The sequence below is a fragment of the Sus scrofa genome, chromosome 2 (genome assembly GCF_054392235.1).
Source record: "Sus scrofa isolate SSC_HxYL_T2T_F1_AM1 chromosome 2, Sscrofa_HxYL_maternal_Yorkshire_Landrace_v2.0, whole genome shotgun sequence".
In the NCBI taxonomy this organism is placed as follows: domain Eukaryota; kingdom Metazoa; phylum Chordata; class Mammalia; order Artiodactyla; family Suidae; genus Sus; species Sus scrofa.
Window position 1 is genome coordinate 11106490 of NC_139384.1, and position 25373 is coordinate 11131862.

General features: G+C 37.9%; 1 protein-coding gene across 9 annotated transcripts; it reads right to left on the bottom strand.

The window, feature by feature from the left end:
- Positions 1 to 1518: 1518 nt before the first annotated feature.
- LOC146405094 (membrane-spanning 4-domains subfamily A member 12-like) lies at positions 1519 to 25371 on the bottom strand. Of its 9 annotated transcripts, XR_014836948.1 has the most exons (11): positions 25241 to 25371; positions 24612 to 24769; positions 24221 to 24338; positions 21489 to 21586; positions 20113 to 20256; positions 15568 to 15624; positions 5867 to 5986; positions 5183 to 5333; positions 4353 to 4473; positions 2697 to 2861; positions 1519 to 1717 (listed from the first exon to the last, which is right to left on the bottom strand). XR_014836948.1 is itself a non-coding variant. In XM_085011011.1 (9 exons), the coding sequence occupies exons 4-8, from the start codon at positions 21534 to 21536 to the stop codon at positions 4354 to 4356; spliced, it is 489 nt and encodes a 162-aa protein (XP_084867137.1). In that variant the 5' UTR covers positions 21537 to 21586; positions 24221 to 24338; positions 24612 to 24769; positions 25241 to 25364; the 3' UTR covers positions 1519 to 1717; position 4353. The 9 variants fall into 9 exon arrangements, 6 of the variants coding, with proteins under 6 accessions (XP_084867137.1, XP_084867135.1, XP_084867133.1 ...); XR_014836946.1 differs by lacking the exons at positions 5183 to 5333; positions 24612 to 24769; XR_014836947.1 differs by lacking the exons at positions 5183 to 5333; positions 24612 to 24769; positions 25241 to 25371 and adding an exon at positions 25011 to 25045.
- Between the last annotated feature and the right edge of the window lie 2 nt (positions 25372 to 25373).

Sequence of the window (25373 nt, forward strand, 5' to 3'; positions counted from 1 at the left end):
TTGCAGGTTCCATCCCTGGCCTTGCTCAGTGGGTTAAGGATCTGGCGTTGCCTTGGTGGTGTAGGTTGCAGACACGGCTCGGATCCCGCGTTGTTGTGGCTCTGGTGTAGACCGGAGGCTACAACTCCGATTCGACTCCTAGCCTGGGAACCTCCATATGCCGTGGGAAGCAGCTCTAGAAAAGGCAAAAAGACAAACAAACAAACAAACAAAAACCAGCCAAAAAAAACAGAACACTGAGATGAATTAATAAGCTAAAAGCCTACAAAGCAGAAAATTCACATATTAGATATGAGCCCATATTAAATATGAGCAGGGTCAATATTATACTGGGGGAATACATTCAAGGTGGAAGTTTTGGTTCCTCCAAGGTTTATTTTCCTCCAAATTAAAAAAATATATATACATGAAAGAGCTCCTCTTCAAGTTTACATTTGTTTTCACCCTCATAACTCTTATTTCCATTCTACTCTGTCAGCAGAATTTTATCTTTAAATAATACATAGTTTAGTTTGTTTTTTGCTTTTTAGGGCTGTACCCATGGCATATAGAGGTTCCCAGGCTAGGGGTTGAATCAGAGCTACAGGTGCTGGACTACACCACAGACATAGCAATGCAGGATCTGAGCTGCAGCTGCGACCTACACCACAGCTCATGGCAATGCTGGATCCTTAACCTATGGAGCAAGACCAGGGATCGAACCTGCAACCTCACAGTACAGGTTACTAGTCGGATTTATTTCTCCTGTGCCACAAGGGGACCTCCTTTCCTCCAAATTTATCATTTGTTTTGTAGCCCTGGGAGAAGTCTTCATTTCCCTTTTCCCAACGTTGAGGCTCAAAAAAACAGCTCTCGACCACAGACTAAAGTTGATTTAGTTTCATATGTAAATTTTCTATTAGTTTTCCTCAGGTGTGTGTGTGTGTGTGTGTGTGCATGCGTGCGTGCGTGCGTGTGTGTGTGTGTGTGTATACCTTCCTCATCTCACCACTGGACAGCTTTACGTATACTTTTATATATGCTTGGTCAAGGTCATTTGCAAGATCAAGTCAGGTTTCGGAAAAAATCTTGTTCAGTGGGTGAAGGATTTGCTTTAGTTTTCCCCCTGTATTCTGATCCACTGGACCTAAATTCTCGAAATGAGAAAGCCTTAATGTCACCACCAGCCCCCAGGACCACAGAAATCTTCCCTGGTTGTGTTCCCATTTTTCTTATTAAATAACTTGTGGGAGGAGCAATGAAAGCCCCCTTTCTGGTCTTGATTGAGGTTTTGATCCTGAAAGATGTTTGTTCACTTTCTCTTTCTTTCTTTGGACAGAATCTGGTGGTGTCTTTTAAGTGTATTTCCTTCAAACTGGTTTGCTTTTTGCTTTGGGACCTCTGCTGAGGGAAGAAAGTTCAGGCGGCAGCCACTGGGTTTTCTTGGATGAAAGAACTCTTTTAACTCAAGACAACCAGATCCAAAAAGAGAAAACTTTACACTCAGCATCCTCTATACAGAAAATATAACCCAAATCATCCATTTTAATTTTTATTTACAGGATGGGGCAAAAGAAACTTTGGGACAAACTCTACTAAAATGTGTTTTTAGAAAGCTGCATAAACAAAATGATGACATTCTCAACTTCATTCACTGTTAAACTTTTTCCTTCTGGACCGAGGCCCTGATGGTTCTGTTCTTTAATATGCAATAAGAGGACCTTCTTGTATCATGAACCTGATAATTGAAGAATTAGTAAACTGATCATTAATACATTCTAAAGAATGATCTTATTCTAAGTCACTGAATTTTTCTTCTAAATGATTTCCCAAGTTCTTCCTAGTCAAATACCTACTCTGACCTGCTAGGGTGATTCAGCGACACAGCTTGCTGGGGATTCAGAGAAAACACACAATCATATCAAGGTCAACATTACTCATCTCAGCATATTCTCTATTCTTCTCAGCGTGTTGTTGAATAAGAATGTTAATTCTTACTAGGACTCTGAGAGACTCCAAGCTTCTTTCTGAGTCATCTCACCTCTGGACAGATAATCATATCTGAAGAGTTGATGAGAGAGGACTATCTATGTCAGGCCGCAGGATTTTTGGTGGTCATTTTGGAAGGGGTGTTGATGGGAATAGTCTCAGCACTGAAGGTTTCCCCCAGGAATCAACACATTTGCTTTTGCTGTTTTTCTTTTCTTTTAAGTTAGAAATTAATGGCATACTTTATAAACACTAAACCTCTAGACTAAACACACATCGATATTTAGTTTTCTGGTCAAAGTAATCAAATTTGAACCATTAAGAATTTAAAATCTGGAGTTCCTGTCGTGATGCAGTGGAAATGAATCTGAATAGGAATAATGAGGTTGCGGGTTCGATCCCAGGGGGTTAAAAGATCAAGCATTGCCGTGAGCTGTGGTGTAGGTAGCAGAAATGGCTCGGATCTCACTTTGCTGTGGCAGCTGAAACTCTGATTAGACCCCGAGCCTGGGAACTTCCATATGCCATGGGTGTGGCCCTAAAAAGACAAAAAGAAAAAAGAAAGAAAAAAAGAGTAACTCTGTGATGAGACAGAGGTGCTAACAATCACCAGAGTGACAATCATATTATAATATATGTGTGTGTGTCAAATCATGTTGTTCCACTGAAATTTACACAATGCTATATATCAAATATATTTCAATTAAAAATAAAAAAGGAGCACTTACCATCACCCACTTGATTGCTCTGGCGAGGGAGTTGAAAGCTACTCTCAGATCCAAATCGTCAGAGAACCTTCTCATACAACCTCCTAAACATTTTTCAATTCTGTCCTCCTCTTCTCCGCGCTCCATAATTCAAGCAAAGGTGGGCACCACCCACAGTATGAGAACCTGGGTACGCCAGCACAGCACACAGCTACTCAGATTCATTTCCTCTCACTCATTCTCCCAAATACTGTGTTTCAGCCTCATCAAGCTCCTTGCCCTGTTCTGATTTTTCTCTCATTACGAAGGTTTTTAAAGTTAAATGATTTCCATCTTGAATTAACTTGATACATTGGGTAAATTAGCTTAGAGAAATGAAATGATCAGATGTTCATGTTTGTTTTCTTGAGTAAGAGACTCAGCGATTTCCCTCTTTTCCTTCATGCTCTCAGGCTATGTCTTACACAGCCCCAAATATACTTTATCTCAAAATGTGGACTGAATTTCATTCCAAAGAATATGGAGCTTAGAGATCCTGATCTCTTGGTTACTGATGATGGTCTTTAAATTATTACCTAAACCTTTATCCTCACTACTGATAGTTTTTTCCAGCCATATGCTACATATTCCTTTGAGAAGTTTTCCTTTATTTAAGGTTTTTTTTTTTTTTTTTGTCTTTTTGCTATTTCTTGGGCTGCTTCTGCGGCATATGGACGTTCCCAGGCTAGGGGTCTAATCGGAGCTGTAGCCATTGGCCTACGCCAGAGCCACAGCAACGCGGGATCCGAGCCGCGTCTGCAACCTACACCATAGCTCACGGCAACGCCGGATCCTTAACCCACTGAGCAAGGGCAGGGACCGAACCCGCAACCTCATGGTTCTTAGTCGGATTCGTTAACCCCTGCGCCATGACGGGAACTCCATTTAAGGTTATTTTGATATGCATCACACAAATCCCTAAAGTTCCAGGTAGGGTTTGGTAAATGCTGCATAGCCAAGGTTTATGCCTTCTTTTCTAGCTACCAGTCCACAACTGTGACCTGATGTTCTCTTGCTCTTACTTCATTTCCTCACATAGTTTGTTCTCTATTTTCATTCCTTCTCTCCAATCAGAGCAAAGGTTGATGCATTTTCAGTCAGCTGTGAATGAGTTTGAATGCCAAGGCTGCTGTTCGCCTATTCTCAGGAGAGAGCTGGAGTGAAGAAATCAATTATCTCTGTATCATTGTTTTTTCCCTGGACCTGTTTGATAACAGGACCTGTCATCATCTATTTCCTCTTTCCTCTGAACATGCATCATCTTTCTTCTTCTCCAAAGTTCCCACATTTCAGGAATCTAAACTTTACTTAACTATTAGAGGACACAGACTCAGTGGATCACACTGTAGGATCATCCTTCAAATGAAATAGACTTGAGGCAGAAAAGGATACATCTTCTACTATATTTTCTAGTGAGGATATGGACACATACCCCATTAATTCTGAAATTTTATCTGGAGAGAATGGCTTATCTTCATTTGTATATAAACACATGTAATTCAAACTGTTGCAGCCCACACTCAGTGTTCAGAGGCACCACTAAGTACAAACAGTTCCCACGGAAAGCTCCGTCCCTCTGGGATAGGTTCAAAACAGAAGTCAATACTTCCTAACTCACCAGAGAAATGAAATACTTACATTATGGGCGATGTTTGCCATGATGAAATGCGTGGTGCCCAAATCTGATCACTGTATTTGCCAAGAAAAACTCCAAGATGGAGAACATCCACGAATACACAGAAAGAATTAGTGAAATTTGCTAAATGCAAAAAGAAAAGCTGTAGTTCTCACAGATCTTTTACATTTCTAAAATTTTTATCATAAAGGTAATATAAACTTGCAAAATGTTTAGAAAATAGAAAACGGTACCTATAGCTCACCATCTTAATACAACTATGATGATTTTTATGTGTTTAATGGTAACAGTTGTAATAACAGACATTTTTGAGTACTTATTATATGGCTAAGCATTTATACCAAATATTTTATATGCACTATCATCGAGTCCATTTAACAACATTTTGTGTTGGCAGCACTATTATTCTCATTTTTGCATTGGTTAAAATAACAAAGTTAGTATTATTGAATGTTGGCATGGCCCAGAACTTGGTTCCAGGCTCCCATTCTCCCTATATTCCACTCTTGCTGTGGGGTGTCTTCCATCCTAGTTCTGATAACTTCAAGATTCCCATGGTCATGATTTTTCTGTTTTCTTATTTGTGTGTTTCTATAACATTATTATAGGTGTAAATAGTATATTATCTCATTCTTTTCAGTTAAAATCATACTCTAAATATTATTTTACATTTATACAGAATCTTTATAATTGTATTCCCCAATATCTATTTGATATTTAAATAAAATATAATTTATTTAAGTTTGCTACACATTTTGGTTCATACAACTCTTTCCATCTTTTGAATGATTAAAACAGATTTCAAGAAACCTGGTTTATGGTAAATACTCACAGAATGTTTTCCGCATGTATTTTTCCACCTCACTCTGTTGGTATCAGCATTCAAAAGGACTACTTATAACCTCTTTTCATTCTCTTCAAGTTGGAGCAAACAGGATTATATTGCATATATTAATCACAATTAGTGATCCTTATGAATATGGCTGGGGATTAAAATGGGCAGAAACTGATCTTCTGAGAGACAAGTAATAAAGCTCTGATAGGCAGTGGCATAAAATGGGATGCGTATAGTCTCTCTTGGGTTTTAAATGATATTCTAATAATTGCAATACCTTTTGGAAGATATTTAAGGCACACTCTACATGGAGCAGAAGACAGGTGTCTTCCTAAATGCTATTGACATTGTTTAATTGTCACATAGTAGGTGTGGTCCCCACTAATAATTGGTCATGTTAAATAATGATTACCACTAGGAATATTTGATAGCAATTATTTTAAAACAAAATGATTAATCTGGGTAAATTGTTTTTATCTAATAAATTCATACATCTCCCACACCCATTTCTTTAATTTTTTTAGCATTTGTGCTCGAAGTGAGTACTCTTTACTTAATTTTTGACTAATTTTAAACTAATTTTCCCAGTGAGATGAGTAGGAAGATCCTTGAATTCAAATTAACTAATTGTAACATATACATATATATATATATATGTTTGTGTATAAAACCTGTACTTACATTTGGCCATATCATCTTTTCACCTTTTATTAAAAACAATGTTATTTCAAGTCCATTTAGAATTGGACCAAGCAGTGCGAAGAAAATACCGAAGGTGTTCATCCTTATGGTACATGTCAACTGGAACAGATACAAAATATCAACTAGTCATAATAAAAGCAAACAAGTTGGAATGAAAGTATCGGTTTTCATTTCTGGCATATATGTTAAAGTGGATGATTTGTTATAATTTCTGACTTTTCCAGAATCAAAGATTACTCTATGGGTTCCCCAAACCACAACTTTATTAGGATCCCAGCAGGTTTCTTTTGTTCATGTTGCATGCAGGCATTTCATTTACTCCTTTAATATAAAATTCTTGAATGCTGAAGTGTAATAGTAATTGGTACTTTAATATCTGTCCAGACAATGCAGAGATCTGAGACCACTTAACGCTACCTATATGTCAGCCTATATTGTTGTGTATTTTGGTTTCTTCATATGCTTTGAAATTCGAAAAGTATTATTTTTAATATCTTATAGATTTTATATTTTCTTATATATCTGCTAATTTCTTTGATTTTAATTGTTCAAGACATAATATTTTAAATAAACTAAAGCCATAAATATAAAATGAAATTTTAAGACTCTTGTAAAGATTTCCACTTCTGGCAATGAGGTTAATTTTGGACTTAAAAAAATTATACAATATGTATTGTGTAATTATTTTACTGAAATTATAATTAAAATACATGTATAATACAATGTGTATTAATTATTTTCTTTTTGGCTTCCTTCACTCATCAGTATCAGATTCATTCTTATTGTAGTGCTTCACTTTAGTTTGCGCCTTTTCTTTGCTATATAGCAGTGTTATATTTATATGCCAAAATTTAGTAAGTCATACAATGTTTACCTTGGGAAAGGAGAGAGGATAAAGTTACTAAAAGAAGACTTGAAGAGGGCATTTGATATGTTTGAGCTTGAAGGAGGCATTCCTCCTGCATTCACTCTATGATAATTCATTGATATAGATATTTATGTTTTATATGTTTTCTGTATTTGTGCTGAATTTCTATTTTATAATTTGAAAACAAAAGATATGAGGTGAATAAGACTACACACAAAAAGAAATTGCTGAAATTCAGGAAACACTAGTTAGTCAAATAGTAACACACTAATATTTGGGGGAAATTACATTGGAAATCATAAAATATTTTAATTGAGTCATTCTGAAATTACTACATATTAAAATTAGAGGGAGTGTGGCCAGGATGGCATAGTGGAGAGACCCTGAGCTCACCTCCCTTCACAAGCAACCAAAATCACAGCTATATGGAGAATAGCCATCAGAGAAAAAAAACTGGAACCTACCAGAAAAGGTTTTCTACAACTAGAGACACAAATAAAGAACCACAATGAGATGACTAGGAAGGGAGGACCTGTGGTATAATCAAATCCCATACCTTCTGGATGGGCAACCTACAAATTGGAGTAATTATATTGCAGAGGTTCTCCCACAGCAGTGAGAGTGCTGAGCCCCATGTCAGGCTTCTTAGCCCAGGGGTCTAGCACAAAGAAGATGAGTTCCCCAGAGCATTTGTGCTTTGAAGGCAGGTGGGGCTTAATTGTAGGAGCCCGAGAGGACTGAGGTAAATAGAGACTTCATTCTTAAAGGATGCACACCAAATCTCATGTGCTCCAGGACCCAAGGCAAATTCAGTCATTAGAGAGGAATGGGGCCAGACCTATCTAGTAGTCTTAGAGTCTCTTGGAGATGCCAGGTGGTGGCTATAGCTCTCTCTGGGGTCACAAACACCAGGGTCAGACATACTGGGGAACATTCAACCATGCGAATGCTGCTGGTGGCTGCCAAACTGACTTATTAGTGCCAAGATATGGCCCCACCCAACAGCCTGTAACTCCAGTGCTGGGGTGTTTAAGGCCAAACAACAAACTGGACAGGGACAAGCTCCACTTGTCAACACACAGGCTACCTAAAGACTGAACAGCCCAAAGCTGCCTCTAGACAGGTCCAAGGCAACCAGAGGGCCAAGTCCCAGCTCCACCCATCAGAGAACAGGCACGGGCTCCTCCCACCAGGAAGCCTGCACAAGCCTCTAGATCAGCTTCACCCAACGGGGAACAAACACATGAAGGAGGAAAACTACAATCCCACAGCACAGGCCAGATCCTACCCTGGGACCAGCTGGGCCCTGTCCCTGCCACTGGCAGGCCAGTGTAACCTCTGGGACACCATGGACCCCATATCCAACTGTGTCAGTAACCACCCCTTTCTCCCATCCCCCACATGATCTGAAATGAGCTCTAGGATTCCTCAGCCCTGCAGTCAGTATCTAGGAACTGACTATGCCTACCAGTAATCTAACTAACTACAGGATCTGGCTTCACCTGCCAGTGGATGGGCAATAGCCCTGGAGTCTTTGGGATACTATATCTGCCCATCAGTGAGCTAGAACTATCCCCAAGGCCTTCTGGGGTTCTGCATTCAGCAAGCTTGTGACCAGGCCACATTAATCACCAGTGAGCACCATGTACACAAGGCAGGGCCTGGTAACCAACCAGACTAGGGGCCAACCAAACCTACTGTTTACCCACACAGTCAGCCCTTCACAAAAGAAAGACCCATGCAGGAGTTCCCGTGGTGGCGCAGTGGTTAACGAATCCGACTAGGAACCATGAGGTTGCGGGTTCGGTCCCTGCCCTTGCTCAGTGGGTTAACGATTCGGTGTTGCCGTGAGCTGTGGTGTAGGTTGCAGACGAGGCTCGGATCCCGCGTTGCTGTGGCTCTGGCGTAGGCCGGTGGCTACAGCTCCGATTCAACCCCTAGCCTGGGAACCTCCATATGCCGCGGAGCGGCCCAAGAAATAGCAACAACAACAACAACAACAACAAATTAGCCTGTGTGAAAGACGATAGACAAAAAAAAAAAAAAAAAAAAAAAAAAAAAAAGAAAGACCCATGCAGCCCTCTTAGGGGGAACCCCTAGAGCACACAGCTTCAATGAAAAGAGGAGTATGCACCACTGGGGTGCATATGACATCTCCTATAGAAGGCACTTCTCCAAGGTTGAGAAATGTAACTAACTTATGACATACATAAAAATACAAATAGCAACTTAGACAAAATGAGATAGCAGACGAATATTCCAGATGAATGAACAAGATAAAATCTCAGAAGAATTAAGAGAAATGGAGATAGGCAATCTATAGAAGAAAGAGATCTGAATAATGATCATAAAGAAGATCAAAGAAGTGGGGAAAAGAATGGATGCAAAGAGTGAGAAGTTAGAGGTTTTAACCAAGAGAAAATTTAAAGAACAACAAAACAGAGATGAAGAACACACAAACTGAAATGAAAAATACACGGGAAGGAATCAATAGTAGACTAAATGATACAGAAGAATGAATCAGTGAGTTGGAAGACAGAGCAGTGGAAATCACTGCTAATGAACTGAATGAAAAGAAATGAGGACACCTTAAGAGATCTTTGAAACAACATCAAGTTCATGAACATTCACCTCATAAGGGTCCCAAGAGGAGAAGAGAGAGAGAGAGAAAGGACCAGAAAAGAAAAAATATTTGAGACATAATAGCTGAAAACTTCCCTAACATGGAAAGGAAATATTCAAGTTCAGGAAGCACAGTGAGTACCATATAGAATAAACCCAAGAAGGAACATACTGAAATTCATATTAATCAAACTGACCAAAATTAAATACAACAGGAAAATATTAAAAGCAACTAAGTGGAGCTGTAGTGCCACAGGATTGGTGGCATCTCTGAAGCACTTGGACACAGATTCGATCCCCAGCCCAGGACAGTGGGTTAAGGAACTGGTGTTCCAGCAGCTGCAGCATAGTTTGCAACCACAGCATGGATCTGATCCCTGGCCTGGGAACTCCATATTCCATGAGGTTGCCAAAAAAAGTAATCATAAAATAAGAGCAAGCTACAGAAAAGAACAAATAATATGCAAGTAACCCCCACAAGGTTATCACTGATTTTTCAGCAGAAACTGCAGGCCAGAAAGGACTGGCACAATATATTTAAAGATATGAAAGGGAAAAACCTGCAACCAAGAATACTCTACCTGGGAAGGCTCTCATTCAGATGTGGAAGATAAATCAAAAGCTTTACAGACAAGCAAAAGCTAAGAGACTTCAACACCACAAAACCAGCTTTACAATAAACACTAAAGGAACTTCTCTGGGTCAGAAAGAAAAGGCCACAACTAGAAACAAGAAAATTATAAATGAGAGGGCTCACCAATAAAGACAAACATATGGCGAAAGTAGAAAATCATCCACACATAAATATGATATCAAAATTAACAATCATGGGAGTTCCCATCGTGGTGCAAAGGAAACAAATCTGACTAGGAACCATGAGGTTGCGGGTTTGATCTCTGGCCTCGCTCAGTGGGTTAAGGATCTGGCGTTGCCATGAGCTGTGGTGTAGGTCACAGATGTGGCTCGGATCTGGTGTTGCTGTGGCTCTGGCATAGGCCAGCAGCAACAGCTCTGATTAGACCCCTTGCCTGGGAAACTCCATATTCCATGGGTGCAGCCCTAAAATGACAAAAAAAAAGAAAAAATCAGCAATTACAAGGAGAGTATGATTGCAGGATATTGGAAAGGTATTTGAAGTTGAGACCAGTAACTTAAAACAATCTTGTGTATATAGAGAGAGACTGTTATATTGAAACCTCATGGTAATAACAAACCAAAAATCATAATAGATACACAGACAAAAGATAAAGTAATCCAAAGACAATGCTAAAGATATTCATCAAACACAAGAGAAAACTACAAAAGATGAGGGGAAGGAAAAAGATTGAAAAAAAGTCCAAAATAATTAACAAAATGGCAATAAGAACATAAATATCAATAATTACTGTAAATGTTATCAGATTAAATGCTCTAACCAAGAGACATGGTTACAAAGCCAAGACCCATATATATGCTGTCTGCAAGAGACCCACTTCAGATCTAAGGACACATACATACTGAAAGTGAGAGGATATAAAAGGCATTCCAGGCAAATGGAAATCAAAAGAAAGCTGAAATAGCAATTCTCATACCAGACAATAAACTTTAAAATAAAGACAATTACAAGAGACAAAGAACACTACATAATGATCAAAGAAACAATCCAAGAAGATATAACAATTGTGTACCTACATTACCCAACATAGGTGCATCTCAATATATAAGGCAATTGCTAACAGCCTTAAAAGGAGAAATTAACAATAACACAATAATTGTGGGGGAATTTAATACCCCACTTAACAGCAATGGGCAGATCAGCCATACAGAAAATCAATAAAGAAACATAGGCCTTAGATGACACATAAGACCAGATGGACTTGATATTTATAGAACATTCCAACTAAAAGCAGCAGAATACACATTCTTCTCAAGTGCACATAGGGCATTCTCTAGGATAGCTCACATTCTGGGCCACAAATCAAGCCTCAGTATATTTAAGAGTATTAAAATCATATCTAGCATCTTTTCCAACCACAATGCTTTAAGACTAGAAATCGATCACAAGGAAAAAACCTGTAAAAATCCAGAAACATATGGAGGCTAAACAATATGCTACTAAACAACCAATGGACTACTGAAGAAGTCAAAAAGGAAATAAAAATACCTAGAAATGAAGGAAAAAGAAAGCACAATAATCCAAAACATATGGGACACAGCAAAAGCAGTTCTAAGGGGGAAGTTTATAAAGACACAAGCTTACCTTAGGAAACAAGAGGAGCTTCAAATAAATAACAAACTTTGTCCTAAAGCAACTAGAGAAATAAGAACAAAAACACCCAAAGTTAGTAGAAGGAAGGAAATCATAAAGGTCAAAGCAGAAAAAATTACAATAGAGATTGAAAAAAAATAGAAAAGATAAATGAAATGAAAAAATGGTTCTTTGAAAACATAAACAAAACTAATAAACCTTTAGTCAGATTCATCAAGGAAAAAAGAGAGTGGGCCCAAATGTATAAAATCAGAAACAAAAAAGAGGAAGTTACAACTGACACCACAGAAATACAAAGGATCATAAAAGACTACTACAAACAACTATACACCAATAAAATGGACAACCCAGAAGAAACGGGCAAATTCATAGGAGAGTACAATCTTCCAAGACTGAACCAGGAAGAAATAAAAAATAGGAACTTATCAATTACCGGTACTGAAATTGAACAGTGATTTAAAAAACTCACAACAAACAAACCTCAGGACTACATGGCTTCACAGGTGAATTTACCAGACATTTAGAGAAGAGATAAAAACCTATCCTTCTGAAAATTTTCCAAAATTTTTCTAAAGTTTTCCAAAAATCCTCAGAGGGAGGAACACTTCCAGATTCATTCTATGAAGGCATCATCACTCTAATACAAAAACTGGACAAAAATAGTGTAAAAAAGAAAATTATAGGCCAATATCACTGATGAACATAGATGCAAAAATACTCAACAAAATGCTAGCAAACTGAATACATTTAAAGGATCATACACCATGATCAAGTGGGATTTATCCCAAGAGTGCAAAAATTTTTCAATATTTGCAAATCAATGTTACATTCAATATAAGCAAATTGAAGAATAAGATCATCTTAATAGATGCAAAAAAGCTTTTGATAAAATTCAACATCCATTTATGATAGAGGGAACCTAGCTCAACATAATAAAGGCTATATATGGCAAACCCACAGCTAACATCATTCTCAATGGTGAAAAGCTGACAGCATTTCCTTTAAGTCAGAAACAAGATAAGGAAGCCTACTCTTACCAATTTATTAAACACAGTCTTGGAAGTCCTAGCCACAGCAATCAGAGAAGAAAAAGAAATAAAAGGAATCCAAACTGGAAAGGAAGAAGTAAAACTATCACTATTTGCAGATGATATGATACTATACATAGAATATCCTAAAGATTCTACCAGAAAACTACTAGAGCTCATCAATGAATTCAGCAAAGCTGCAGCATACAAAATCAATACACAGAAATCTGTTGAATTTCTATACATTGACAATGAAATATCAGAAAGAGAAATTAAGGAAACAGTCCCATTTACCATCACATCAAAAAGAATAAAGTACCTAGGAATAAACCTACATAAGGAAGAAAACTATCTGTTCTCTGAAAACTAAAAGACACTAATGAAAGTAACTGAAGATGATGCAAACAGTTGGAAAGCTATCCTGTGTTCTTGGATTGGAAGAATCAATATTGTTAAAGTGACCATACTACCCAAGGCAATCTACAGAGTCAATGTAATTCCTATCAAATTACCTATGGCATTTTTTTTTCACAGAACCAGGAGAAAAAACATTGAAATTTGTATAGTAACACAAAAGACTCCAAGTAACCAAAACAATCTTGATAAAGAAGAATGGAGCTGGAGGAATCATGCTTCCTGACTTGAGATTACAAAGCTACAGTAATCAAAACAGCATGGGACTGGCACAGTAACAGACACACAGATCAATGGAACAGAATAGAGAGCCCAGAAATAAACCAAGGCACCTACAGTTAATTAATTTTTGGTAAAGGAGGAAAGAGTATACAATGGAGAAAAGACAGTCTCCTCGAGAAGTGGTGCTGGGAAAACTGGACAGCTACATGTAAAACGATGAGATTAGAACACTTTCTCATACCATATACAGAAATATGCTCAAAATGATTTAAAGACCTAATTGTAAACCCATAAACCATAAAACCCTGGAAGAGAATGTAGGCAGAACACCCTTTGACATAAAATGTAGCAATATTATTTTGGAACTGTCTTACAAGGCAAAAGAAATAAAAGTAGATATAAACAAATGGGACCCACATAAACTTAAAAGCTTTTGCACAACAAAGAAATCCATTGAGAAAAAATGAAAGATGGCCCACAGAATTGGAAGATATCTGCAAATTATATCCTCTACAAGGGGTTCATATTCAAAATATACAAATAGCTCATACAACTCAATATTTAAAAAAAAGAAAAAACGGCCCAACCAAAAAGTAATCACAAGAAGTAAATAGACATTTTTTTCCCAAGGAGACATACAAATGGCTAATAGGCAATGAAAAGATGGTCAACATTGGTAATTACTAGAGAATTGAAAATCAAAACCTCTAAATATTACCTAATATATATCAGAAGGATTATCATCAAAAAAGTCTACAAATAATAAATGTTGGAGAGGATATGGAGAAGATGGAACATTTGTACGCTGTCGATGGCAATGTAAACTGGTACAGTCACTATGGAAAACAGTATGGAGGTGCCTAAAAAAAACAAAAATAGAGCAACTATATGATCCAGCAATTCCATTTTGGGCATATATCCAAGGAAGACAAAAACAGGAACTTGAAAAGATCATGCATCCACGCAGCACTATTTATAATAGCTAAAATATGGAAGCAGCCCAAGTGTCCATCAACAGATGAATGGATAAAGACTGTTTTTACACTATGGAATATTACTCAAATGAAATTCTGCCACTTGCAATAACATATATGGACCTAGAGAGTATTAAGTCTAGTGAAATAAGTGAGACAGAGACAGAGAAATTCTGTATGTTAGCACTTAGATGTAGAATCTAAAAAATAATACAAACAAATATGCAGAACAGAAATGTACCTACAGATATAGAAAACAAACTAGTGGTTGCCAAAGAGAGGAAAGTAGGGAGGGTCAAATTAATGGTATGGGATTAAGAGATACAAAATACTATGTATAAAATAGATAAGCTACAAGGATATATTGTACAGCACAGAGAATTATAGCCATTATCTTGTAATAATGGAGTATAATCTACAAAAATGATCAATCATTATGCTATATGCCTGAAACTAATACTAATATAAACTAATAATATTATAAATCGACTATACTTCAACTTAAAAATAAATAAAATAGGAGTTCCCGTCATGGCACAAGGGAAACGAATCTGACTAGGAACCATGAGGTTGCAGGTTCAATCCCAGCCTCGCTCAGTGGGTTAAGGATCAGGCCTTGCTGTGAGCTGGAGGTCGCAGACACGGCTCGGAACCCATGCTGCTGTGACTGTGGTGTAGGCTGGTGGCTACAGCCCCAATTAGACCCCTAGCCTGGGAACCTCCATATGCCACCGGGTGTGGCCCTAAAAAAAGCAATAAACAAATAAACAAACAGATAAATAAATAAAATAGGTATATAATATTATACACCCTGATGACATTTGTGTGTGGAAAGAGAGAGAGGGGAGGGAGAGAGAAGGTGCAAAAACTCTGAGTGAGGCATCTGGCACATAGAAACCATTCAATAAGTCTTATTATGCTATTAACATTTTTTCTCCCACTACTTCAGTGTATCCACATACATGTTTTTCTATCATATTTGACATGTTAATTTGAAATTAATGACATATCCTATTTAAATTTCCACTTCTAATTTTCTGGTTTGCTTTGTGCATTCTATATTATTTTAATGTTTTATAAATGAGCAAGGAATTCTGTTAGAGTACATACCTTAAAACATATGTTGTAAAGTATTATAAAGCAGTTTTTTACATTTTCATATTTTAGATAGATTTCTACTATTTAAGATGCAATAGTATCTCTTTACTGATATTCTTTTTTTTTGTTTTTATTTCTTACTTATATTCTTGTTTTTGACAAGTTAAATTTTTATTTTTGAAATTCATTCAATTATTCTGACTCACCAGCTTTGGGGAACGCTTCTTCTCTGCTTCTATTGCTAAAATTCCAGATATGGCATACTGAGAACAAAAAGACACATCCGTGAGTATTTTTTTCATTATCATCCAAGAGATTCTTCTCAAAACTTCAATAATATTTTTTTTTTCAAAAAATTAATAACAAGTTTAATGAAAGGTCTGTAAAACATAACATCATTATCAACTTCATTAATTGCTAAATTAAGACTCCACAACAATTTTACTACATTTGAAAACACTTTATAGGTTAGATTTTTATTTTCACCTGTTAAGACTGTTCTCACTTCAAATATTAGCTGCAAGCTTGGGGATTTCCAGACCACCTGCACTTCTGACCAACTGGCTACAAACATCTAGGTTCCCACTATCTACCCACCTCAGGTTTGGCAATTTGCCAGAATGACTCAGAGGATTTAGGTATACTTATGATTATACTTTTATTACAAAGGATACAAACCATGGACAGCCCAACAAAGAGATGCATAGGGTGACCTCTGGGATGATCCCATGGACAAAGCTTCTGTGTTCTCAGTATGCGGCACCCTCCTGCACATCAATGTGTGTCACCAACCAGGACACTCACCTCTCTAGAGTTTCATTACGGGGTTTCATTACATATACATAGTTTGTCTTTCTGGCATGGCCAGTCCCCCAAACTCAGGTATGGTCTGAGACGCCCACCACGAATAATAAAGACATTTTTATCACTTGGGGAATTCCAAGGATTTAGAAGCTACCTCCAGAAACCAGGGAGCAAAAGGCTAGACAAATTTTTCCCTATGTATTGTGAAGTTACGATGTCACACTCACTGAAATAATTTAGGGCTCTTTCTCTTGTGCCACAATTATTTTCGTAGGTTCCCCAAAGAATAATATAGCTTTTAACATTTTTTGAAGTCTTTTATTTTGAGGAACTTGAAATAATTTCTTTTCTTTTTTGAAGCTCATTCAAAGAGTAATTGAAGTTTTAGAGGAATTTGCATGGAATACCAACATTCCTATTGTAGTTCTATGACAGCCCCTGGAAAAATTACCTAGTAACAAATTTCAAGGTTTTCTTTTCAAGAGAACTATTACAAGATTAATGTTACACTTGTGTTTAGGGTGGAATAATGAGAGATTTTTTAACATGATTTTGTAGTATGAAGGGTAAATAAAATTTTATTGATTTCATTTAATTACTTCTTGTTGAATCCACTAGCTTTAATACTAGAAAAAAACAGAGTTATAATTTAGCGAGTACCTTGAATCAATGTCCAATATAATGCTCTTAAAAACAATTTTCTGAAGAGAAAATGGCATTGGAAACATTTAATCTGCAGTTTCATATTTGAAACTTTTGCCTTCCAAAAGTAGCCTATCCTGAATAGTTTATTATTTTGTAGCATTGGTTGTGAAGACAGTTGTTTCCAGTACATCAAGAATTGATTTTTTTTCCATTGGTATAAACTGCATGTACGCACACAGCCTTTCTATGATATAAAATAAAAGACTGCTCACAGTCTGTAATAGGGAAAGCAGAGCCCAGTCCTTCTTCAGACATACAGGGTCTCTACATATTTAGAGTTTTCATGTCATATTAAAACATGAAGAAAATAAAAAGGTATCATATGATAGAGGATACCTAGAGACTGAATTTTTTGAGATGTTGTTCAAAAGTCTCTCAGAGAAGGTGACATTCAAGCTGAGATCTGCATGCTAAAAATCAAGACTTGGAGGCTGAGCATCTCTGGGAGAGGAAACAGCTATTGCAAAGGACCTGCGCCTCAGTGCCCATGCACCTTCCTCCAGAAGCCTCTCTCATTCCTCCAGTTCATGACCAGCTGCTGCAAGTATTTCTAATCCATGTTTCCATAATAACTCTTAAACACATTGAAAAAACCTATATACAAGTTTTTCCTCTTTATTTATACCTCCTTAGTTCAAAATGAAATGTGGATGACTTGCCAAAGTGCATATATCAGATTTAAAAATGAATGAACAGAAATAACTGATAGGCAAAGACACTAGGGATAATAAGGGTTCATATAACCAGCTGAGGTCCCTGTAATGTTAGTCCAGTGAGATTGTATTGTGGATCCCTGAACAATCTCTGGGACTGAATAGAACTAACATTCATTTTTGATTTTGAGGTTACTGGTGGCTTTCTTACTGTGTGCTACATGCAGTAATAAAGGCAGGTAAATATATATAACCCATGTGTGGCTTATCACATTGGGTAATCAATGCTCTCAACCTCTTATTGGATTCCCACCATATCTTGGAGGTCAGATTCGATGAGTCATTGTGTCAGAACAGCACACATACTGCACTTGCTCTTTCAGCTTCTGCTACATGATTTTTCTTCATCTGTATGAAAACTCAATGAAACAGTTGTTTAAACTTGCTCCATCTTCTGATTTTTTTCTTAAATCCACTCCAACCAGGTTTCCAAGCTCCACCTTGTCAACAAACTTCCTCTCATCAAGATTGCTAATGACTTCAATGTTGCAAAATCCACTGGCAATTTTAGGTCTTATTTCATCAAACTTGACCAGTCTGTAGTCTGAGAGTTGACTGTTCCCTTGTTCTTGACTCTACTTTCTTTGGCTGGCTTCCAGGATAGCGTACTCTCCTGTTTGTTTCCTCAGTTTTCTTTCTTTGTCCCTCTCCTGCAACCTGGATTCCTAATGTTGGAGATGTCCCAGAACCCAGGCAATGGTCCTCTTTTTCAGTCTGTCTACACAAGGTGAGATCACTTGTCTCAGAGCATTAAATACCATCAATATGACAGTGACCCCACATTTAACTTCTTTCTCAAACTCCAGAGACATATATACAAGTAGGATACTTGATATCTTGATTTGATGTCTGAAAGACATTTCAAACCCAACATGCTCCAAATTGAGCATCTGAAATTCTATTCCCTTCACTCTCATAGCCTTACCCATCTCACGTGATGGAAAATCCATTCTTATAATTGCTTGAACCAATATTTTGGTGTTTCCTTTATTTCTTTTTTTCCTTCTCGTATCCCATATTCAATCCACTAGAATATCTTTTGAGTTCTATTATAAAAATACATCCAGAATCAAGTAACTTTTTGTTTTACTACCTTCCTTGGTTTGAGCCACAGTTATCTCTCACTTGGATAATTGTAACTATATTTTAAGAAGTTATCCTGCTTTTACCTTTGCTCCTTTATGATCATTCAATGGCTCTTTAAAACTTAAGTCAGATCATATGATTCCTCTGTTTAACACCTGCAATGACTTTCAGTGTTTTTCAGAGTAATGGCACATAAAATGACTACAAATTCTTAGATGAACAGAGCTCCTCTCATAGCTCGATCTGCTCCATCCACACTGGGCTCTTTGATTTTCAGTAAACACTCCAGGCCTGCTCCCAGCCAAGGGCCTGTTCTTCTCACACACTTTTCCTTCAGATATCTCTGTGGCTTATCACATCCAAGTCTTTCCTCAAATTTCTTTTCCCAATGAAGCTTGAATATCTTATAAAAAATAGAAACCTGCACTCACCTCATACCTGCTTACCCTCATCTATATTTTATTTTATTGTCTTTTTGCCATTTCTTGGGCCGCTCCCGTGGCATGTGGAGGTTCCCAGGCTAGGGGTCTAATCATAGCTGTAGCTGCCAGCCTACACCAGAGCCACAGCAACGTGGGATCCAAGCTGCGTCTGCGACCTACACCACAGCTCACAGCAACGCCGGATCCTTAACCCACTGAGCAAGGGCAGGGACCGAACCCGCAACCTCATGGTTCCTAGTCAGATTTGTTAACCACTGCACCACGACGGAACTCCTACATTTTATTTTTTTCCCCACAGTCATTATCATCTTTTAACATGTTATCTTTTGCTAGAAGTTAAATTTTATAAGGGTAGGGATCTGGGTCTGTTTTGTTCATTGATGTAACCAAACCACTTAGAACAGAGCCTGGCCCATGCTAAGTATTTAGTAAATATTTGCCAAGTCAATGAACTGAAACTATTTTTTTGTGATATAGGCAGATATTTTTGGGAAGTCTATAGGAAAATGCAAGGAGATGGAATATTTTACTCTATGCTATAAGACAACCCAAATCCCTTAGTAATCCCTATTGAATTCTTCCAAATTCCTCTTGAGCCAATAGCACCCTGCTCTCCCTTCCTTGCTCTTTTGCTGAACTACTTTTAAAAGTCTCTTTTATTGCCTAAGAAGTTAAGCTCAGGCTGTTAGCTTGCCTATTTTATCTGCAAACATGAGCCTTGCAGGTAAGCTGAGAAGTCACCAGCCATTTACTGCTCGCTTAAAATGACCTTTGGGATACTTACCATTCCTTGGTCTCAATATTCACTTAATTAAATAGAATCTTTGTATGGAAGAACTTTATCATTTAAAAATAACTTCAACAAATACAAGAATGAGCTGACAGCAAGTACTATTCGTTTCCATAGATGATATCTCTAGCATAGTGCCTGGCCACAGAAACAGTCACTAAATATATTATATAAATGAATAAATGATCACTAGCAAGATAATTTACTCACAAACAGAAATGCCCCAAATGGGTATCCTGATATCAAGGTTATAGGTACATGGTTTTGCGAAAGCACTGCAGATTGTCTGATAAATAAATGTAACCAGATATATCCCAGAGCACAGTGGAGCAGACCAATCATTATTTGGGAAGCCTGTTAGAAAAGAATATAATCAATTGCCAAGACATAAAATTTCAAGAGAGTTGTAGATAGGGTGATAGGAAGGGCGTGGGTGTGTATGGCTTTTGTGTTTCTGAAGCATAGGGGTCTCTGCTACTATTCTTATTCAGCCTTAGAAATTTTTGGAGTTCCCTGGTGGCACAGTAGTGAAGAATCTGGCATTGTCACAGCCGTGGCATAGGTTTGATCCCTGGCCCGGGAACTTCCACAGGCTTTGGTGCTGGCCAAAAAAAAAAAAAAAAAAAAAAAAAAGAAAAAAGAAAAAGAAAAAAAAAGCTTGAAAAGCTGGGAGAAGCCAAGGTAATGGAGGAAGGAAGGTGGCAGTCATAAAAGCACTTCAAATTTCTACCTGTAATTAATACAGAAATTATTCACAAGGGTTTTTAGCAATTTGTAAAGGTATGATTGCTTCCAGATATATGAAGATGGCTTGAGACTTGTTTATGAACTAGGTCAGAAGGACACAGGCCTGGGGGTCCCCTAGGTCTGAGAAAAGAGCTGCAGCCTCTGAAGGCCCTTCTGCCTCTTCTTCCTCTTGTCTCTTTGATCTTGCATATACTACCCTTAGTTCCGTTACTTTTCTCTGATACATTTCTACCATCTCCATTCCCTTCAGCCAATTAATGGGACAATGCTTTTCTTCTGGTTGCAATTTTGACTTCCAGCGGCATGAAGTCGGAGGACCCCCTCACAACCAGACCTGCTGAATCTTAGGTTTCTGGCCCCAGTGATCTTAGGCACTTTCCTGAACCCCGATACATCATCTTACAGCCCTGGTTTTTTATCTGACTCAAGACCCCACTAATTAGGATGTATGATGAAGAAAGATACAGCATGCTAGGTTCAGACGGAGAGAAAGGATAGAAATAGTGGTCTAGAAATTCATTTCCTCCAAGATAGATGTACAAGGAGGATGTCAGGAACACAAAGCTATGAGACAATCTATGTCCACAAAGCCCTGCCATCTCTTGACTATAACCTGCATCATCTACTTTAGGACCTACAGCCTCAGATTTACTTCAAAGGCTTTAGAGACATGCATAGATAGATAAAAGAACATCACAGAGGCATGACTGCTGGAACCCAGTCCATCAATTCTCTTTCATTGGGTAGTTGAGACAGAGGAGTCACACTCTCCTTTTTAAAATATTCAGAACTTAGAACAGCAAGGTCATTTATTCATTCAAGTAGTGCCCAGTCCTTACCCCCACCATTCTGGTTTCTTTTTTCAACACAATGTGGCGTCGTGGCATCTTACCCAAAAATATAACAGAGGCATTAGAGAAAATGATGATATCTATTTCTAGAAGAAAATATAGAAAAAGAAACATAATGATTTTCTCAGATAAGTCATTAAAAAGTCATTGAGAAATGTATTCTTGCTTTCTATAATTTTTCACAATAAACAATTCCCCAAAATAATAATTTAAAATCAATTTATTGATATGCTCTCTCGGACAAAGCTAATGACTTCTTAAAATTTTAACTGTTCTGTTCAATTTTATCCATTTTTTTAAAACCAACTTTAAAGATACTTTACGAGCCCTTAGGATTCTTAGATGTATACAACAGAATCTAATCTGGCTTGGCTTAAGCAAAATAGGATATTAGTGAGCTCACAGAATCATTGGGAAGGCTGAACTTGTAGAAAATGCCCAGAGCCAAAGCACTGATCCAGACTGAGAAGGAAATATCCTTGCTATGTCCCACTGCAGAACTCTGCTGCAGATGGTCAAATCTTCCCTGCCTCCTTGGGCCACCACCTGTGCAAGCAGAATTGATGTTTTGTTTTTCACTTCCAAATCAAACTCTAGTGCAAGGGTATGTGATTGGAAGAACCTAAATCAAATGCCTTCATGGAAGGCTGGGGAATATAATTTTTTGGGATTCTATTTTTGGAAAGGTAGCATTTACAACTTAGCAATCAACAAAAAAGAGAAGATTTTCAAGAGATGTGGCAGTCATGAATGATTGATTACTTTACTCTTGTGGCTGTCCTTTGTGGTATGTGCTCCATTCAGCTCAGTTTCATGTTTGGCATCTGTAGGAATTACTCTTTGATCATACATACCTAATTGAAAGGGAGGTGGGGAATTTGTCTCAAATTGGACCCACAAATATCTCTTTCTCAGAATTTGCATGCTTAGAATGAAGGTAGTGTTTCTAAATATACAATTTAATCTGAGACTATCTCTTGATAAGGAGATGTAAACTCTCTGGAGTTCTTGTTGCGATGCAGAGGCAACAAGTTTGGCTAGTAGCCATGAGGATGTGGATTCAATCCTCAGCCTCACTCAGTGGGTTAAGGATCTGGGTTAAGGATCCAGTGTTGCTGTGGGGTGAGCTGTGGTGTAGTTTGCAGCAATGGCTCGGATCCTGCATTGCTGTGGCTGTGGTGTAGGTCGGCAGCTATAGCTCCGATTTGCTCCCTAGCCTGGGAATTTCCGTATGCTGCGAGTTCAGCCCTAAAAAGAAAAAAAAAATTGATATAAACTCCTGGAACAAAGAATATTGATGTATTCTACTAGATGGGCTGAGAAGATAGCCAGAGAAATCAGAGGTGAGGAAATAGAGCAAGAAATCTGAGGACTGTCAATTTTCTAATTCCAATCCTTTCCTGAAACTTGGATATATTTCTGTTCTTCGGTGCTGGAAAACATATATATATCCTTAAAATACATTTTCCTTTGTTTTGCTTAAGCTAATGTGAGTTGTTTTCTAGTACTTACAACCAAAGTATTTTTTAATCCTTGCTTTGTCTTTCTTATAACTATCGTTCTATGACTTTGAGAACTCACATTTTGATTCTTCAAAATCTGACAAATCTTCATTCTTTCCCTCATTTGGAGGTTTTTCTCAACCTTTTGTCAATAGTCAACACTGATGTTTAAGTTCTTGATTTCAGAATTTTTACTTACACTAATTTCTGTTCTAATTTACATCAATCATCAATTCTCAAGGATAAGTTACCAAGTTGATGTACCAAAGACACATGAACAGAGAAAATCGAACATAATATTACAGACCGAGTGATATAGATTTGAGTTCAAATCTTATTTATATCAATTACTAATTGACATAAATTCTACTTAATATTTTGGAGAATTAGTTTTCTGATACCACAGACTTGTTTTGAGAGGTTAATAATAGGAAATGGCACATAATTGAATGTAAAACTGAATTCATAGTTCAATGCTTTTTCCTATTTCCTTCAACCTTTCTCCAGTTACTCGATTATCAGAGTCCACTACTCTGCCATAGTTTGGAGTACTTTTTTTGGCCCCTATCCTATACATTTTTATAAACAAGCTCATTGATTATTTCACACCATTCTTTTAAATTACAGCTTGAGTTTAGTATGGGTCATCAGGAATCTATTCCCAGGTGAATGCAATGGCAATCCTGGTGTGCTCCCACATTAACCCAAAGTGCAAAAAGTTGTCTGTAAACTATACATCAAATGCCATAGTGCCTGCTGCCATGTTCACAGATCCATCCGGGGGGAGACTGAGCTCTGCCTCACTGCACCTGCCCTACAACTTCAGCAAGGTGCTTCTGCTGAGCCCTCACTGCAAGTGCAGCAGCTTCATGACCCCAACCGTCTCATGGTCAAAACTGGATATTTCCCTCAACTTTAACTTGCTAAAGAACAGAAAAATACAAAATGATAACCCAATGACCACAATGGAGGAACATAAAGCCTTAAATCTAGACTCTGTACTATGACCAATGACAATTCTAAACTGGAAATTGAATGTTGAAATCACTTGCTCAAAATCTTTCAATGGCTCCTTGTGGCCTGCAGGCTCAAGGCACATTCCTTTGTGTAGCTCATTAGAGTTCGGTATGATTCGACCTCCACTCCCTTCTCCCCCACATAGTACCCCACCCATTCTTGGCCACTGATATTTCCACTATCATATGATATCATACTCACATTTTTAGGCACTTTCTCATAAACATCTTTGCTGCTGTAAAACCTCACAGAGTGTTGTGGTGGCTCTAGTAACATATTTGTAAATTGTTGGAATTTGATAGTTGCTTGCTAAATCAATCTGACAAATAAAATTAAATTCTCTCTGTTGGTGTTTTACCACATTACATATGAGTAGATAGATTTATTTATACTGGTCATGTAACACATATTTGGGAAGGTCAGCGTTACAACGTAGGTTAGCTGGCATTTACTGAATTACTTTTGGATAGCACTAGAGGTTACCACAAATACAAATAAAGTCATTCTCCAGAGCAAGTGAATCCAACAAAAAAAGAACAGGCCAGCTGGGACATAGGGCATGTACTGAGAAGCCATGTGTAGAGAAAACAACCTTTGTTTTGATGTTGAGGGTCAAACTGAATTTCAAAGGACAGGCCAGGTGATTAGCAGGGAGTGATTCCCAGAAGGGCCACTTTTCAACTCTCTGTGGCCGGTTCCACATCACCAGGTGCAGTTAAAGATTCTTCCAAACAATGCTTGTGAACCCAGCTAAGAAAGGGAATACACGATCAGAGAATCTCTTAGCTCACCATTCCTATTCTCAAGAATATGAATTTCTGTTCATACATTTCCTATTGCAAAATCTAACACACACCCCCTTAACCACCAAGAAGATGGGAATATGGTCAAACGGTGAAAGGCAAGAGTCAGTATTGCCTCTACTTGCTCTGTAACACTGGGATCCCCAAGTCGCTACACCCTGTATTCTCCTGTAAATCAGCCTATTTACCTTTATCTGAGAGAACAAGGTGTAAAATGGGTCAACTGTTGAAAATACACATTGGAAGAAGAGGTATTGAAAGGAATGAATGAAAAGTAGCACAATGAATACTTGGGTTCTTCCTAACTATAAGTGATTTGGGAAGTACTCTAACTAGGGGGTTGTTGGGAACGCCGGCCTCCCAGGATACCTTTGTTCCTAGTACCAATGACGACCCAGCCAAAGCTCTCTACACTCACGTGAAGGCCCCCTAAAAGCGTGATCCAGTAGGTTGTGCCCTTGCTTTGGGGCCTCACAGCTACGGTATCTGGGTGGGCGGTACTCCTCCCATCCCCCCTTACGCAGTTCCAGCTCTGCCGTTGTGGCCAAGGC